This window comes from Urocitellus parryii, chromosome 9, assembly GCF_045843805.1.
Source record: "Urocitellus parryii isolate mUroPar1 chromosome 9, mUroPar1.hap1, whole genome shotgun sequence".
Classification (NCBI taxonomy): domain Eukaryota; kingdom Metazoa; phylum Chordata; class Mammalia; order Rodentia; family Sciuridae; genus Urocitellus; species Urocitellus parryii.
Genome location: NC_135539.1, coordinates 65,920,979 through 65,939,265, shown reverse-complemented (window position 1 = coordinate 65,939,265; position 18,287 = coordinate 65,920,979). Strand labels below are relative to the sequence as shown.

General features: G+C 41.0%; 1 protein-coding gene across 14 annotated transcripts in view; it reads right to left on the bottom strand.

The window, feature by feature from the left end:
* Nucleotides 1-623: 623 nt before the first annotated feature.
* Kiaa1217 (KIAA1217 ortholog) overlaps nt 624-18,287 on the bottom strand; it is a 381,206-nt gene continuing 363,542 nt past the window's right edge. For 7 of the 14 annotated variants that reach the window (XM_077802776.1, XM_077802770.1, XM_077802769.1 and 4 more), the window contains 9 exons: nt 17,198-17,381; nt 14,927-15,090; nt 13,841-14,008; nt 10,367-10,486; nt 5,963-5,998; nt 5,735-5,812; nt 4,021-5,622; nt 3,393-3,515; nt 624-2,650 (listed from right to left, as the gene is read on the bottom strand). In XM_077802776.1, coding sequence (XP_077658902.1) covers nt 2,153-2,650; nt 3,393-3,515; nt 4,021-5,622; nt 5,735-5,812; nt 5,963-5,998; nt 10,367-10,486; nt 13,841-14,008; nt 14,927-15,090; nt 17,198-17,381 — 2,973 coding nt within the window. In that variant the 3' untranslated portion in view covers nt 624-2,152. The remainder of the gene's footprint in view (nt 2,651-3,392; nt 3,516-4,020; nt 5,623-5,734; nt 5,813-5,962; nt 5,999-10,366; nt 10,487-13,840; nt 14,009-14,926; nt 15,091-17,197; nt 17,382-18,287) is intronic. The other 7 variants (XM_077802771.1, XM_077802774.1, XM_026401192.2 and 4 more) reach the window with 2 other exon arrangements.

Below are 18,287 nucleotides of genomic sequence, written 5' to 3'. Positions count from 1 at the left end.
TACCTTGGCTGAAATGAACTGTTACCTGCATGACCTTGCCGAAATAATGGGAAGTCTGAGGTCAAACTGGAAATGTGAGCCACAGTGTGCTATTTAGCTGCTCACAGAGAATTCTCTTCATAGAGAGAAGCAAATACATCGGCATAGATTAGCTAGTTTATATATATGAAATAAAATAATTATAGTAGTTATTATACATATATAAACTGAATGTAGTGAGATCAGGAGAGATGACTGAAATGTGGCAACCTTTTATACCTAAATACTTGCTTAAGTGCTAACACATGTGATTTTACCATTACCATGATGAGACAAAAGAAATTGTTTCAGGTGAAAGCATCCCAGCTTAGGAACTCTGAGGTTTGGGATCATACAACTAGGTTCTAAAGTGTAAGTTAAGACTTTACAATATACACCAAGCCACCAAATTAACTATTTTGGAGGTGGAAAAGAGTGATAAGCAGGTTCCTAAGTTTGTTTCTGTAGTCAATTCATAATTTTGGTATTTTCACCAACTTTCCTATTTTTAAAAAATGAAAACATACAGTGTGGTGTTTGCTAGTATATTTCCCTCTAGGCCAGCATTTTTTATTTTTTCCAATTGAGAACTCAAAAAATAAATCTCAATGGTAAAGTCATTTTATTTCTCTATTTTACTTCTACCCGAAATGTAAGAAAACAGAGAAAGAAGTAAGAGGCTCTCCAGGAAGTGAGGGTGGAAACTCGGCAACCAGGTTTGCTTTCTCTTAGCCAAACCTTGAGAAGCCACAAAGAAGAGAGTGAGTCGGCAGGTTACATACAAGTTACGACACTTGCAATTAATTTATTAGGAACTCATTATTAGTCACCCCAGAGTTTTCAGAAAAACAGTGTTGTCTGAGAGGTTGTTGAGTTACATGTTACTGATAATGCCCTCAAAGCCAAAAACACTTAACTTAGTAATGGTTACATTTTGTTCTTTGACCAGGAAGTAGTTATAGTGACAAGGTACAAAAAATAATAAGCATGCAGCCCTTTATTTAGTTTTGCAAAGTCTCTGCTCATAGTTCTGTATATTACATGACTGTGTTATACAAATACATTTATTTACAAAACACTCTAGCTGTGCAAACTCGTTGCTTTTTAAAAATGTATGGATAGCCCCATTTCTGCCCATTCCAATATATCTTCTTAAAGCATGCATAAAAATTAACTTTGGTGTGGGAAAACTACTCTATGTGCTATCACATACAGTATTTTTGTCTATTTATATATTTACAAAAGTTGATCAGTTTACAGAACCGTACAGAAGTGTACATTTTAAAATCCACAATGCAATAGTGTGGGTTACCAGGTCTCAGAAAACGAAGGAAGGGGTTAGATACTGTAAAGAAAACAACCAGAGAATCTCAACATGTTTAAGAGAAAAACAAAAAGAAAAGAAAAAAAAAAAAGCAAAGAAAACAAGCTTGCTTGGGCTAGCAAATTATTATACATACTTTTAATGGCAGTGCAATAGTTTTGATAAACTGCTTTCTACAGAAGCCTCCCTATTGGCTTACGTAGAAGTTCATTGGCTTAGAGTCTAGCACACTACTTTCAAATGTACAATGCTATAGTATCAAAATGTTTTGGCAAAAAAGATCTTGAAAGGAACCATGAAGTTTTGACAAAAATAGAAATCTGTAATAAAGCTAAATAACACTAAAATAAAAGGAAATATTATAGTATCTGTTTTACAATTTATATAGTCACACTTGTGTATTTCTCTGTTCACTTCTAGTCTCCGTAATGAAAAATATTTTTATACAAAACATACTAAAGTTCTGGAATCATACATGTTTTACATGCTTAATACAGTTTCCCCCATCTCTCACACACCCTGTCCGCTCCCCAAACTCTCTTTTTGGTAGCAACATGCTCACTCCATTTGACAGGTCTCATTCTAGACAGTAAACACTACGTAGTTACAACAACAACAAAGTAAAAAACAAACAAGCTTTACCGAGATCTATTAACCCAGTATTTAGCACATACTTGTCATTAAGCCTCAAACAGTACAGCAATATATTACATTCTCTTGTGAAAACAGTTGTTGCAGACTGCTAAAAATGAAAAAAACAAAACAAAACAAAATATGTAACTCCGACTTGGGCCTAACAGGATTTGGCCTTTAAGAGGTCTCCTTGGCTGTGGAAGGGGTGGCTTTGCTTGAACTTCCATTCTGTGCCTTGTAGCTGGTGAGGCTGGGAGTATGGATGGTCCTGATGCCTTTGGCACCTTGGCTGAGGGAGGTCGGGGAGGCAGGGGAGGGAGGGGAGGAGGAGGAAGAGGAAGGAGGGACTGCTCGGCCATTTTGAGTCTGCAGTGAGAATGAAAGGTGGTGACCTTTACCTGTGTGAGGGGGGCTCTGAAATTTTAAGGAGCCATTAGAGACAGAAGGGATGAGGGAGGCGGAGTGAGCGGATCGTCCTGTTTGAGGGCTGAGAGGGTTAGAAGTAATCGATGGTTTAGTAGCAGGCGGATTAGGAAGGTTAGAGCTGTCACCACTAGAAGAGGGCAGAGAACTGCTTTTCCCAGAGCTGGGGGAAAGGGCTGGAATCTTAGAAGCAGGTAAGGAGGGGGAAGTAGGCTTACAGTCCCCAACAGCTTTCTTAGCACTTCCATTAGCCTGCAAACAAAGATGGCGGAAGACAGTTTATCAGAAAGCTGGTAACACGATCAGCCCACAGGGCCTGGCAACACAGCCCTTCTGAGACTCATCCAATAAAAGAATAACAAAATAGTTCAAGGCCTGAACTAAGTCTTGTGCTTTTCTAGACCTGGCAGATCCCCCCCATGCCCCCCCCCAACCACCCACCCCAGTCCAACCACATAGCAAAGGATGTTCAGGCAGACGGAAAGGAAGAAAGCATGTCACGTCACTCCAACTACCACTTCCTGTGGGCAAGGTTGGCCGTGCATTGGGATTATTATTGGGTTTGGGCGGGACACTGTGATGGGAGAGTTAATGTACTCCTAGGGATGCAGTCAACACAGACGTTAGTATTGGTGACTTTAAGGGCAGTTCAACAGCAGGTTGGTTTGTCTCTGCTTCCCAACGTGTTCTTGATGAAGCACTACATTCACCAACGGAAATTCAACTGGTCTGGCACCGTGTGTTAACAGTTAAAATTTGGAGTCACAAAGTAAAAGATGTTTTATTGCAAGCATGCAAGAGCGTGGTGAAAAGTTTAACAAAGGTTTTTGTTTTTTGTTTTTTTTTTTAGACTTTCTTCATGCCCCCAGATCCAGGATGTCTACTGTAAACCATAGCTTACAAAGAAAACATAGTATTTAGTATGAACTAAGTCAGTGACTTGCTTCAAAACGGAAATCATGTCCATCCAAAATTGGGTTTAAGGTAAGACTACCTGACGATATTGGCGAGGATCCTGCAGTTTGGATTGCTTGCCAGGTTTGTCCAGGCTTCCGGGTCTATTCTTGGAACTCATAGGGACGGGCATCCTGCTCGTCTGTGGGGTCCCTCCGGAGCCCTGTGGGAAGGACCAGCGAGAGGGGGAAGAGAAAGAGAAGCATGTGAGTGGATCGTCACCAAGGCTGCCCCCACTGTGTGCAGAGAAGGCCAAGGGGAGAAGCCAGAGCCCTACATGCAGGACAGATCTAGGAGACACCAACGTGGGTTAATTGGAAGAATCAAACAGAATCAACTGCTCACTACTGATCAAACGGATTTTAATGTGAGTATCAGAGCAATCATTTCCAGAGCCAATGGCTGACCCAGCATCCGGACGTTTACCCGACACCAATCAGCAACAGAGGTAAAAACAGAATCAATTAGCTGTTAGACACCTAGTTGTTGTTGTTTTGAAGGTGAGAAAGGATGAGAGAAGGGGATCATGGCGAACACACACACACAAAAAATATCACGAGCCACCTGAAAGGAAGCAATTAAATCACAAGACACCTTTGGCTAATGGTGATTATGGCAGGTTTAAGAAAAGCAGCTGGGTCTTTTCATTTTCCACCAGACCAAGATACCTTACGTGAAGCTGAAGATACTGACGTGGGGGGCTCTAGGGCAGGGGGGGCTTCATCCAGAACTAGCAAGTTTCGGGGAGGGGCCTCGTGGGCTGTGTGGGGTGAGCTTGCAACAGATTCTCTGTTGGAGGAACACGAGGTCTCCACTAAGGCTTTGGGACTCATTTCACTGATCGTACTTTCAAGCTGTTTGATGGTCTTCTCCAGGCTGTCCAATGTTCTGTAGGTATTTTTCCTAATTTCATCAGTTCTTGAAACCTGAACTGTGCTCTCTAAACTGGGTTGCTCCTGTCTCCTAGCCATATTTTTCGGGGTGTCTTCAGGTTGAGACCTGGTGATTTCGAATCGCTTGGCTTCTTTGTGCTGTTTCAAAGTGCCATCCTCTTCCTCTTCCTCGTAGACCACCACCTGCAGGGTCTTCTTGCCTGTCTTGGTTCCCGTGCGGATTGCCTGAGTGAGAGCAGCAAGTTGCTTTTTAGGGAACTTGAATTTAAATTTTTTCTTGGGGCTTTCAAATTGGTCATCGGCCACGTCCCCTTTGCTTTCGGAATCTGGAGAATCTGTCAGGCTCAACTTGCACGGCTCTGTTGGGTTCATGGCCTGTCCTGCTGGGGGCTTGGTCTCTGCTGATAGGGAGAGTGGCTTCGATATCATCTCTGTCTGCTGTCCCTCACTCAGACTTCCTGAGGCAACCTGCGTAGGAAACATGTGGGAAGCGTCATTCTTGACTACGGAGTCTCCATTTTCCTCCTCTTCCTCCTCCTCTATCTTTTCTTCCGTCATCATTCTCTCCAATTCCTCATCGCATTCCTCAAAGATGGTGGAAAGTCTCTTATATGCAGACCGGATGTCCATGGGTTCATCAAAAATGATGATAACTGGTTTCTTGTCTAGGCACACGACCGGCTCTTCGCCTTCAGTCACCTCTGGGCGGGAGGTCGTCTCTTTCTTGGTATCGATATTGACTGTCTGCACATCTTGTCCCTTTTGGCTCACTATGTCATGGACCTCCCCGCTGGACAGCACCTGGACAGCGGTTTTGGTGATCATGAAGGCGATGTTGTCAGTGGCTGAATTTTCTTCAGTGGGAGAACCTGGAATTGAGTCTCCATCATCAGGAGGATTCAGGTTTCCATGCCTCGTCCCTTTGGGTCTTAGAACAACTTGGCTGATATCTGTCATGAGCCCATCTTGATCTTGTGTTCTGATGTCATGACTATTCGATTCTGTTGACCTGGCAGGGGAGGGAACGTGACACTTATCTGTATTTTCGGGTCCTTGTTCACCCATCTCCTTTGTCTTTCCGTAATTCAACTTCTGATTCTCAGGGTCAGGTAGAGGGTACTGTAGTCCTGAGACTTGGGGCCCTTTGTTTATTTCATCTTCTAATGAGTTCATTCCAGAGAAGCTGAAACTGACCTTTGGCATATTTTTCTGGGAATAGTTTCTACTGTCTCTGAATAAATTCTTATTGGAAATGGAATTTTCCTTCATTAAGATGTCAGTTTTATGTTCTGATGTTATGGATGCATCAGAAATACTATTCTCCATTCCTCTTTCCCACTGAGGAGGGTCACTAGGTCTTAAAGCCCCTGCAGAAACCTGCAAGCGAGAGTGGAGGAGGAAAACCACACACATTAATCAGCAATGGATCTGCAAGGGAAAGTAATTGTCTGCATGGTTATCAGCTGGAACACAGATGTGGCGAACTCACCTTTTGTAATTCCATTTGGGGACCATTGTCATATTCAACATCAGATTTCCGTACATCTTCATGGAAAATTTCCAAATTCTGGTAGAATAGTGTAGGACATGTTACTCCACAAAACCACACCCCCCCAAAGTGGATTATAACTAAATTGTTTCTTTAATTAACATTTCCAAACATGCTGGTCAAGCACAGTTGGTTACACGCCAATCCAAAACCTATGGCTCTGTTTACCTGGGATTGCTTTGTTCTCCAACTTCCAAAAATGCCCTGTGTTTGCACAAGATGAAAGTCTCAATTAGCAAAATATTTCAAGTATTTAAAATTTTGTGGGGGATTATTTATGTGAATAAGGGGACCAATCAATACAACTTCTTTTCAACCTCTGACTGTGATCTTAGTTGAATCTGGAGCCAGAATTGCAAAAAGCACAGCATATGGAGAAGCAGTGTGTTCAGATTCTAATCCAAATCTTTCTCTTAACTATATGACTTTAGGCAAGTTATTCATTTCACTTGTCTGCACCTTCATTTTCTTGCCTAGAAACTGAGGAGTAAGACCAGGAGATTTCAAATGTCCCTTCCAGCTTGATTTCAGTCCTATTTCTGCTTCTGTGAAAATTGTTCTATAAAGACTTCTGCATTGATTAGTTATGGTGCTTTGGAATTGGAAAAACAACAACGACATTATTTTTCCCTGGTCAAATGACAGATTGAAGATGTCTTTGCAGTTTTTACGCAGGTGTCAAGGGGTCAAAATAACCTTCAAATTAATAACCAAGACAATCAAATCCAAATTCACAGTGATAATGCTGCCACAAAATACGGTCATGTATCACTTAACGATGGGGACCCATTGTGACAGATGCATCATTAGGTGATTTTGCTGTTGTGTGATAGAGTGTGCCTATTCAAACCTAGAGGGTACATTATCCATTCAGTGAGGCCTCTTGATGTCATCAAGAGACATGAGGCTGCTACTTGTGCAATAGGCCAGGCTGTCTTACTGTGACATTTTTTTTTTAATAAATAGAAGCACACACTAAAGTAATGATACAAAGTATCAAAGATACAGGGATGGGACTGGAGTTGTGGCTCAGGGGTAGAGCACTTGGCTAGATCATGCGAAGCACTGGGTTCGATCCTTAGCACCACATAAAATAAATAAATATAATAAAAGTATTGTAAATTCAACTACAACTAAAAAAATTAGAAAAAAAGATACATAGGTATTCAAAGTCTAGAAGATACATAAACCAGCAACAGTTGTTTATTATCAAGTATTATGTACTATGCATAATTGTGTGTGCTATGCCTTTACATGTAGATCTGTTTCCATCAGCATCACCACAAATAGGGCAGTAATGGGCTGTGCTATGACCTATGGCTGCAGGGACTGTTGCTAGGGGACAGGGATTTTTCAGGATCATCATTGTATATAAGGTCCCCTGTGGACCAAAACATTGTTATGTGGTGCATGACTTTTATCTAAACACAAAACAGATATATTAAGCTAAGACAGTGACAGTGACATCATGATTCAGCTTTACTTCTCTGTATATTACCATGCAACTTTTATTCTCTACATTTTATGGTGTAGAGCAAAGATACATTTCTGAGGGTCTCACCAAGGCTCAGACTAAAGGGCCCAACAGTGAGGCTGCAGGTAATAATGGAGCTTCCCCTAGAAGCACAACCTCGCCAGCCTGACTGTCCCCTAGAAGCACAACCTCGCCAGCCTGACTGTATGAGCAGCCTCAGGCCATGCCACCACCTGGACACTAGTAATGCCTTGTGGCTTCCAAAGCACTGCTGCCCCTTCTTGCTGTAGAAGCCCAAAAGGAAATAGTGGTTATAATAGGGTGTAACACAATCCTGAAGAAGGCTATTTGGTTAAACCAATGACAGAGTAACAAAGCACAATAACCCAGGCTGGGCCAACTCAACCCAAAGCAGTCCTAAGTCCCTGGTCAAAACTGGAAAGAATGTTCACATACACTCAAGGAATAACACATACACCGCAAGGTTAATTACACAGAAATATCCACAAGGTACAAGGCACATTTAGCCACCCAACACCTCCTGTTTTAACTTCTGCATGTCCTCATGTTGAAGTCCCCCTGCAGAAGGGCAGTGCTGCAGTTTGAACCATACAGTTTCTCTTGTGGGATTTAAAATGTTCAGATTATAAAACAACTAACATGTCAAATGCATGGTTTTTTTAAAAAATAAAGTTCTGGCCTAAGGTTTCAACTCCAAATATGTAGTTAGCATATTTTCCTAGGACCTGAGTGAGAATTTACCCTCTGAATCAAAGAAGGGATTGGCATGTAATATTAGGAAGACACATGTCAGACTGGTATGTCTTCCTGCGTTCATTTATTAGGGTATCTGTCCTGATTGTTCAGGGGCCTGTGCCACACCCATGTTAAATATTTCCAGTGTCACCCTGCAGAACATGTATTTTGATGTTGATTTACTAGCAGAAATAATCAGGTGGAAAGGCATCATGTTAAAGGTGTTGAGGAGGGCTGGAGTTGTGGCTCAGTGGTAGAGTGCTTGCCTAGCATGTGTGAGGCACTGGGTTCTATTCCGCATATCAATAAAAAAAAAAAAACAACAACCCACCAACAACTAAAAAAATATTTAAAAAAGGTATTGAGGATACATTTCAAGTGAACTATCATTTTCATCATGATCTAGAAAAAGGAATAAATGTATCAAAGCAAGTGTGACATTGGGTCAAAAGTGTCATGTAAATAGAAAATGATTTTTTAGTTTTAGAAGGTCAAGACTCTATGTGAAAAGGAATTAAGCCTCTTTAATATGTTTCTAGGCCCCAAGAGTTAGATTGCTTACATAACTGGAGAACCATACTCAATAGGCAAATGGACAATAAACCAAAATAAGAGACACAGTTACAAGAAAATTGCATAAAAGCAAAGTATTAGGCTAGAGCTTCATGATAATAAGAGGAAAACATTTCACTTATGGGACAGGTGAACAGCCCAGGTAGAGGTTAATAATGATAAGAACTGAGAGACAAATTTGAAACTTATGGTTATTATGAAATAGATCTATATCTGAGTAGAATGATCCAGAAAAAGCACCTGCAATTAAACCCAGTGCTGGGCACTCAAGATAGACCTGCTGGTTTTCCAAAAAAAATCCTTGGTTGTGATAAATGATATCAATGGGATATGGGTTTTTAATTATGGAATAACAAGAAATCTCATGCAACATTATAGCCAAATTGAGAAGTTCAAGTTAATAAATCAATGATTGTCTCTTTCAGAAGGGATCTTTGAGAAGTTCCAAGTTCCCAGTCAGTGTTTTAGACAGAAATGGTTGTATTGTCCCAAATATGCCATGCTAGGTCATGCCAGGGCCACCCATGAGTTAGTTATTTAATAAGATCACATAAGAAAATTCCACATAAGAAAATTTCACATGAAAAAGCAATATATTTCCAATATGACTTTGAGTTCAAATTAGGAGGAGGGTTTCTTCATGAGTGAGATCTATCAATATTCTTGTGATCTCCTCTGGTGGAAAGGATTCTCCTTCCCCTGGTAGCAATTTTATATGTCCCTTATGTGGCAGATATGGTTCATCCAAGGGCTCTAGGCTGGCTGTGAGCCAGAGAGGAGCAGATTTCTTGAAGGCTTTGTCAGACCAGCCTTCAGACACTGTGACGTGCCATCTCCCTCACTTAGATATGGACCAAGGATCCCAGTTGGAGAAGCTGTGGTGCTATCTTGCACCTGATTAGTTTGACTTTTAAGGGAAACTTTGAGTCCCTGAATTCTGATATATAAGTTCCTGGTGAGAACTGTTAGGACTTGAGTTGGTTAAGATTTTTATCCTGATATTTAGACAAGTATCTTCATTAAAATAAGATGGCTTGAAACCCCCAAATCATAAGTGCTCTAGATCCAATTTAAAGTCACAGCTCCAAAGTCCAGGTTAATATCCTTTCTCTAAAGTATGTATGCAATGACAACTGCTTTGTTTTTAAGCCTGGACAATCTTTTAGAAGCTACAAATATAGTTCAGTGCTAGAATTATCTCAGAAGACACACTTTAAAAACTGGTAATACTTCACAAGGATTCTGGTGGGCATTCTTGGACACATGTATAAATACTCATAGGTTTCTGTGATTCCATATTTATACATATGTGACCAAGATATTTTCTGTTATGCAGGTCTTCCCTGAGACTAAGGCTTTCACCTATTTTTAATATAGTTTCTTTCTTTCTTTCTTTTTTTTTTGGTCCAGAAGACATGTTAAAAGTTGGAAAACTTCTATATATTTGGTTGCTATTTCTTTTTTTTTTTCCTTTCTAGAGTTGTTCTAGAAAATCTAATATTCTTTAGTTTAGGAAGATATTGCTTAGCTTTTGCATATACTATTATATGCTGGGCACAGACACACAATGTTCACTCTGGAAACCTGAGCCAGGTATCTCTGATCTCAATATAAACCTGTGTCTCTATTAGTTAAAAAAAAAAAAATAAAGGCAGAGAGAAGGAGAGATAGGGCAAGAAGGTCAAGTGCAAGAGAGCCATGTTAGTGTCAGAGCAAGGAAGAAAGGGCTGTCTGACCATGTGGCAAATGCATAATTGCCACGTTGTTACCTTCTTCTCCTTGGGTGGCACTGTGGCGCCTGGCCTAGTGTCTTTAACGTGACTGTCAGCCCGGGACTGCTCAGCATGACTGTTTGAATTTACTTCCATAAAGGAACACTTCTGGAATGCCTAAGGAATTAAAATAGTGAGGTTAACAGGGGTCCAAGTATACCAAACAGAGAAGAAGGAAACAGGCAGGAATCCAAAAGCACAGGGACCCCAGTACTGGGGTCCTGCCTGCAGTCACACCAGGGAAGCATCACCCTGAAATCCTGCTCTCCACGGGCCCTCAAGTCAGCAGAACAGTTGACTTGGGGGTGAACCTCTGGGACATCCTCACCAAGATAAAATGGGCAGAGCCCTCAAGAGGAACACCCTGGGGCTGGGGGTGTATCTTATGACTGAGCACATACTTGACAGGCATGAGACCCTGGGTTCAAACCCCAGGATCAAAAAAAAAAAAAAAAAAAAAAAAAAAAAAAAGAGGAGAGGAACACCCTTTCTTTTGTGTGGGTGAGCCTGATTTGTACTTAGTAGGATTTCTTGCTCTGACCTTTGTAAGATGTTGAATGTAAGTGAATTAAAACAAAAAGATCTTTTCCTTCATTCCTTTTTTTTTAAAAAAACAAAACAAAACAATTTTATTGTATTATAGGAAGAAGTTCACAGGACATTTTAAACCTTAAAAGTAATTTTTACTAATCCATTCTCTGAAATAGTTAACAGGTCCTACCCTGCTTGAGGCTCATTTAAAACGAAGTGACCCTCCTCAGCACCCATACATGCATTTCCAAATGGCCAGGGAGCTGCCTGAGCCCTGGAGATCTGCCTCTGAAAATTAACCATTGCCACTCTGGGAGCCAGAGGCTGGCTCGTGTGGACACTGTCTCAGGGAGGCCAGTTCCCTGGCAAAGAAAGAAAGTAATGGCTGTTACTAGAGGGCTGAGAAGGAAGTGGACATTTCTAGAGCCTCCTGACACTTGACAATGACAGCAGGAGAGCTGAGGACTCAGGAACCCAAGTTCATGACCATCATTGGTTTTCAACCAGTTAATTTGAGGGAAAAGGACCATCACCAAGGCTTCTTCCAGAGAACAACTAAATCAAAATATCTGGGCCTTTTCCAATCCCCCAAATAATTCTAAGGTACAGTGAGGATTGAAAAATCACTAACGTAGGGCTGGGGGTGTAGTTCAGTGCTAGAGCACTTGCCTAATATGCATGAAGCCCTGGGTTTGACCCCTAGCCCTGCCAAAAACAAACAAAAACTCCAACAAATAAACTAACCAACCAACCAACCAAAAAACCTTATATAAATGCATCATCTCAAATAATTGTCTAGTATTTTCTTTATGTCAAATACAGACGTTTGGAAATAAGTTGGCAGGCAGAAAGGAGAATTGGTGTCTTCTCTATATGAACATTCCAGAACTGGTCCTAAAGTCCAAATATAGCTGATGGTGAGAGCCTCCTCTGCACTTTCTCCCATGACTCTGCTTGTCTCTCTCTTCTCGCCCCCCTGCCTTCCCTGCTACCTCACAGAAAGCCAGTCCTGGCTCACCTGGGAATCCCTGGCTTAAATGCCTGCCCATAGCCTTGCTTACTGAATCTACTCGCCATCTCTGTTGGGCTGTTAGGCCCTGGCTTTCAGAGCCTGTGTTTTCTTCTGATGCCTGGTGATGCTCTTAGAGGGGGCTGCAGAGTCTCCTCATCCTGCCCAGGATCTAAATCTAGAGGAAGAAGCAAAGAAATCAGCAAGGCCCTTGGCCACTGTCCTAGCAGGTTGGTTCTTTGTCCCAGCAGGAGAGCCAACAGGGCTTGGCTGAGTTAGGGTCACAGCACATCATTAATCACTGTTAAATGACCATCCACCATGGGGCCAGAGGCCAGATACTCCATGCAATGAAAAGTGGTCATCAAAGAGGGTATCGAAGATTAAGATTTCAGTGGAGGGAGGCATTCCCAAGTGGCAGGTTGGAAGTGACTACAATAAATGTATGACTTCTCTTAAATGGCTTAAACCTGGATTATTCACAAATCTAAAAGTTATTCACTTTACAAATCTATATGCTCCAACCATTCTAAAACCCTGTGAACAGTCTGATTTGGTGAAGGGATGTCCCAGGTCAGTCTGAGTTTTACTAAGGCTCAAAAGGGTTTACGTATATGACAGAGTAATCGAGAATCCTATTTTCCCTATAAAATCCAGCAGCTCAATTCTGGCAGTTATTACCATGGAAACTAGTAGTGAAAAAGACATGATTTGAAAGACTCCCTACTCCAAACGAAGAAGGAGAATCCATGGGCCTGCACAGCCCCACTTTGTGCAGGGAGAAAATGACATGTTTTGGAGTCCCAAGAAGTGTGACTATCTGATAGATGGAAATATCCTATAATACGCAGGAGTCCACCAAAATTCAGAGTTTAGTCTGGGAATTGTGTACGCGTTAGACAAGTTTTTAGAACACACTCTTAGGGAAGATTCTTATCTATGATTGGAATGTGAGATATCAGTTATGGGTATAGTTCCTATATCCCATCCTTAATCCTATGAGTGAAAAAGTAATAAGCATGTAAAGCTGATGAAGTATCATTTCTCAAACAGGCCAAAGCAAATGCAGAGCACATTTTTTTTTTTCAGCTCTTCAGAATATCTGATAAGATGACATTCACGTAGAACAGGAACCTGGTATGAACTACAGGTGGTCATTCATTGGCATGACTCAAAACTGGTCACTCTAAAGGTTAGAGCCAAAGAACAGGATCCACCTAAAGTGCGCTTCAATCAGTCCTTATCAAGGCAAGACAATGGCTGGTGTTTCTAATCACCATCTTAATTGCTTTTGGGATGAAGCAAAGACTATTAAGTCAGAAGGAAAAGAAAGAAAATCCTATGGCTAGAGCTAGGGAGGAGTACAAATGATTTTTCTTTTCTTTTTTTTTGGTTTGGGCAGACATTTATTTTCTAAGATCCTAAACCCAAGTAACAAAAGCAAAAATATAGAATGAGATTTCAGTAAAGAGCTTTCTCACAACAAAGGAAACAATTAATAGGGTAAGATAAAATTTTATGGGTTGGTAGAAAACATTTGCAAGTTATGTTATCAAATGTGGGGCTGATATGCAAAATATATAAGCAACTGAAATGATTTAATTATAATAAAATAAATAACCCTATTAAAATGGGAAAATTACTTGCATAGTCATTTCTCCATAGAAGATAATTACATAGCAAACAGATTCTTGACAAAGATGCTCAACATCACTGGTGAGATTCCTCACATGTCTCACAGGCACCCCAAGAGCCTGGTATGGTGCCATCTTGGAAAAGTAGAGGCCAAGGCTAGAGGACGAAGCTTATGTGTCCTAGCTCCAGGGGCCCCTCCCCAGCCTTCTCTAGCTAAACCAATCTGTGGAAAGCGGTGTCTAGAGAGTCCTGGATGAGATGGTAGAGAGTCAATGGCAGTCACCTCACTCACATACCTGGAGTTCTGCCATTATTTTGTCTCCTTCTTCTTCTTCTTCCTCCTCATCTTTCAAGGAGGATGCAGTGACTGGTGGTGGGGATGGGGCCCAGGCTGAAGCAGGCTCTTCTGCTGGACATTTTGTGGCTCTTGTCTGTGGGCTTGAACCAACATCTTCACCACTGGCCTGTGGGAAATTCAAACCACAGATAATGGCTTAACACCTCTTAGGTACCAGCTAAAAAAGTGACAGATTCACACGATCCCTCGTCATCTGATCCCTTGGCTTCCTGGATCTTCACACTTAACTGAAAGGCTAGTTTGGGTTTTCATTTTGACAAGTCATCATTTTGGTAAATAGATTGAAGAATTGTAATAAAATCAAAACTCAGCATCCAGGCCCTTTAAGAAAGGCCACCTCCCATCCTCCATTTCCTTGGAAATTGTATTTTACATTTAATGTGACAAAACTTGCCAAGTTAAGCGGGAGCTATAGCTCACTTAACATCTTTCTGTATAAACCCTCACCTGTGTCAGCTAAGCCGCTACCTTTGTAAGATACCTTTCTTTCACTTTCCCTTTTCTTCCCCTATTTTCAATCTTAAGATGACCTGTTTGGGGAGTAGCTTATGATTTATTTATTTTATTTTATTTTTTGTTTTGGTAATGAGGATTGAACCCAGGGGTGCTCAATCACTCCCAGAGCAACATCCCCAGCCCTTTCTATATTTTATTTATAGACAGGGTCTCTCTGAGGTGCTTAGGGCCTCGAGGCTGTTGAGGCTGACTTTGAACTGGCAATGTTCCTGCCTCGGCTTCCAAAGTCACTGGGATTACAGGTATGTGCCACCAGGCCTGTGATAGCTTGTAATTCACACTTAAATCAATGCAGTGAAAAGTCAAGTCAGGATAAAACCTGTGATGCGAGTCTATTCTAGTCACATCAGCTGGGTTTTCCCACCTGTGGCACTCCTTGGGCATGTAGTTTAGTTGAGGTTCTATTTCTCTTCTCCATATAACTGCTTTTATGTTTGAACCCAGAGCATCTTGTCTAAGGGTATCATCGTGCCCCAAAACCAGTTTACTAGGAATCAACCCGTCAGACCTTGGTGGTGGTGCTCTCCTTCCTGCCAGTGTAGACCACATCACCGGATCTCGTGGTAGTGAGCCCCGATCCAGGCAGGTAACTTCTCCGAGGAGGTGGGGGAGGGGGAGGGGGTGATTTTCCCCCCAGCTTGTCCAAGTCTGGTTCTGAATTTGGTGAGTCTTCTGGAAAACAATGTGCCATTGTGATTTTTTTTTCAAGATAATGTTCAAAAAGTCCAGTGTATTGCTATAAGCTTAAAGAATACTGACTTAAAAATTTTGTCTTTCCCATATAGCAACGATTAAGCATACAGATCCTGAAGATCGACTGGATTGAAATCTCAGAAAGACCCTGCACAAATGACCTAACTTCTCTGTGTCTCAGTTTTCTCATCTATTAAATGGGTATTCATTATTAAATTAATTTTTAATGACACAAAAAAGCTGATTGTCACTTGAAAAAACGAGGAACTAAAGGTAATTCCAAAATGCCTCATATTTCCTCCAACATCTTCAGTCCCTCAGTGAAAAGACAGATGTATTAAGAGGGATGTGTGTGGGGAATGTTAGAGGAGGATCTAGCTGAGGGAAGGCCAGAGAGGAGATAAGCTAAGTGAGGACAAAGGACAAAGCCAGAGAGGAAGTGAATTTTTTTTTAAAATTGGGGTCATGGTTACCTGGTTGAAAAAGATTCTTTCTGCTAAAAAATAATAAATAAAATAAAATAAAAGGAGGGAATAAGTGTAGAAATCAGAGTATTATAAATAAACATTAATTTCTGGTCACACATTTCTAGAGGCCTGCACATTAGTGGATTATTTCTGAGAAGGAATCAGAGCATTAAAAACAACAACAGTAATAAAAAAATATAACAGTAAATAATAGAACATTGTAATTAAGTAAAAATATTCTTGGGAGTTACTTGAAACATTTGTGCAGAACCCTTTTCAATCTGAAAGAATAAAGAGGGAAAATGAGGCACATTAATAAAATTGATGTTATATTTTTGTTATATAAATGCAAGAAGGAAAAATTATGAGAACTATATAAAACATCAAAGGACTGTAAGGCAAAGTGAATGATGGGGCAGAGCAGACGTCCACAAGATAGAAACGTAATGAGTGGGTCATTTTAGCTATCAGAAATTCTTCCTGGGGACTTGGAGAGACAGACCATCTTTCTGAGAAAAGTGTCCCTCCCAGGTCCTACCCTGTCGGAGTAGATGTTGCCTGGCTATCCAGGGGCCCCAGACAGGCCTCATCCAGATGGCATGTGGGATGGGGTGGGGCAGGGGCACTGAGGCCTCTGAGCAGAGGCTGAGGGGGGAGAGTTTCAGTGAGTGGAGCTTTGGAGAATGAAATGTGGCAGGGAATATTCCATGAATTTTCAATCCAATCCACTTAATGTTCCTTGACAAGCAAGTCCAGGTAGTGATTCCTTTTCAAATTAATTTTAATGGTTGGACAAGGTACGGTTGAATGTGACACGGCAGAGACTTTAGGCTGCATGTAAAATAACATCTCTGTACAAAATTTTAAGATCAGAGTAAGGCATGTGCCTTGTAATTAGTGAAATATTTTGTAGTTTGAGTTTGTAAAGTTATATTCATGCATCACTTAAAAATAGGGAGACACGCTGAGAAATGTGTTTTTAGGTGATTCTGTCAGTATGTGAACATCACAGATGTACCTACACAAACCATGATGGCTACAACATCACTCAGTAATACAATCTTAGAGGACCACCATGGTATGTGAGGTCTACTGTGGGCCATACGTTATGTGGTGCACGACTGTATTTTATGTTAGTATTGACACACTGATGCTTCAACTTCCATGATTGAGTTGGTTAAATATACATTCTAATAATTTTCTCAAATGTAGAATTTCACCTGATGATTGACATAATATTCCCTGAGGAACTCATAAAAGCACCATTTTCTTTCTGGGGGGTGGTGGTGGCGGACAAAAAGCTCTTCTTTTAAATGTAGGCCTCATACTTTCCTAGCTTCTGCTCTAAGTGTCATATGTTCAGAGGAAATAGAGAAGCTGGAAAATTACCTTTTTCTTTATTGGACATTATCTGTCATCCTAACACCCAACATGGCTTCCTACCACAGTGAGAGGTAAAAAGTCGTAGCAAGGATCTAAGGAACACCTGGGGATTCACTTTATATGATTCTGGAGAAGTGAGACCTTGGTCCCGTTGTCTAGCACAAGCTCCAGGAGTGACATCCCTCTGAGCTGAAGACACCCCATGCTGGCAGCTCTAGCTGTGAGATCAGCCTCACCTGAGAGTTCCAGCTTGTCCACGGGGGCATCTCCCTTTGGCAATGGGGCCGAGGCTGGTGGCATCTCCAGGTTTGGAATTGACTTCATGATGTTGGCCTGAGCTTCTTCCAGGAGCTTCTCAAACTCTTTCCCATTATAATGGTCCAGATTTTGCCTTTTCTCTTCCCATTTCCTTTCTGCTTTCTAAAGGGAAATGGCAAAAGAAGACGGTTTAAAAACCAGAGGGGAGAACTAATTTAGTCTGGAGATTTCACATTGAAGTTGGGCATGTAACTCAGTTAAAATGTCGACAAGACAATGTCCCGGTTTTCCTTGGAGGGACAACTGCACATATCAGATGAGTCCTGGCCACCCGACCTTTCTGCTGTCTGCCACATCATTTAGAACTACATGGCTTGACATTTCAGCCCAGGTGACAGTCATCCACAGAGAAGCAAGCTCAGAAACCCAAACCCATTCCTTAAATGATCACTAAGCCCTTATGACATACTTCTACCAATACAGAATAAAAAGGGACACAGATAAAGCTGTCAAAGATACGTTTTTCACTACCAAATTTTTGCTTTTTAAAGTAAGTTTTCATTGTAGAGGATATGTGCAAACAAATGAAAACCGCAACACTAACAACAAAATAATCTTGTTCTGTTCTGATTATACACTGTGTGTGTGTATTGAAATATCACATAGTATTTTGTTAATATGTACACTTTTTGTGTCAGTTTATAAAAGATAAAATTAATTTTAAAAATCCTACATCTTAGTTCCACTTCTAAGAACTAAGAACTGCTATGTGACCCTTTCTTGGTCATGTTTTTTTTTTTTTAATCCCTATATTTTAAAAGACATTTCTCCTGTGATTTTACAGATGTTCAATAATCATTCTAGAAAGGCAGAGTGGAAATTAGCCCCAGAACTAGTGGAACCTCAGAGTTCAAGATTTGGAAAAGATCACTGAATCAACACACTTTATGTAGGAGTTTGGGGTGCAGTAAGATGAAGAATTTGCTCAAGGTCCCCATATAATCAGTACCCTCACTCATTTTTTCTTCTTAGCATTTACTATCAGCTGGCATATACGTGTTCTCAGTT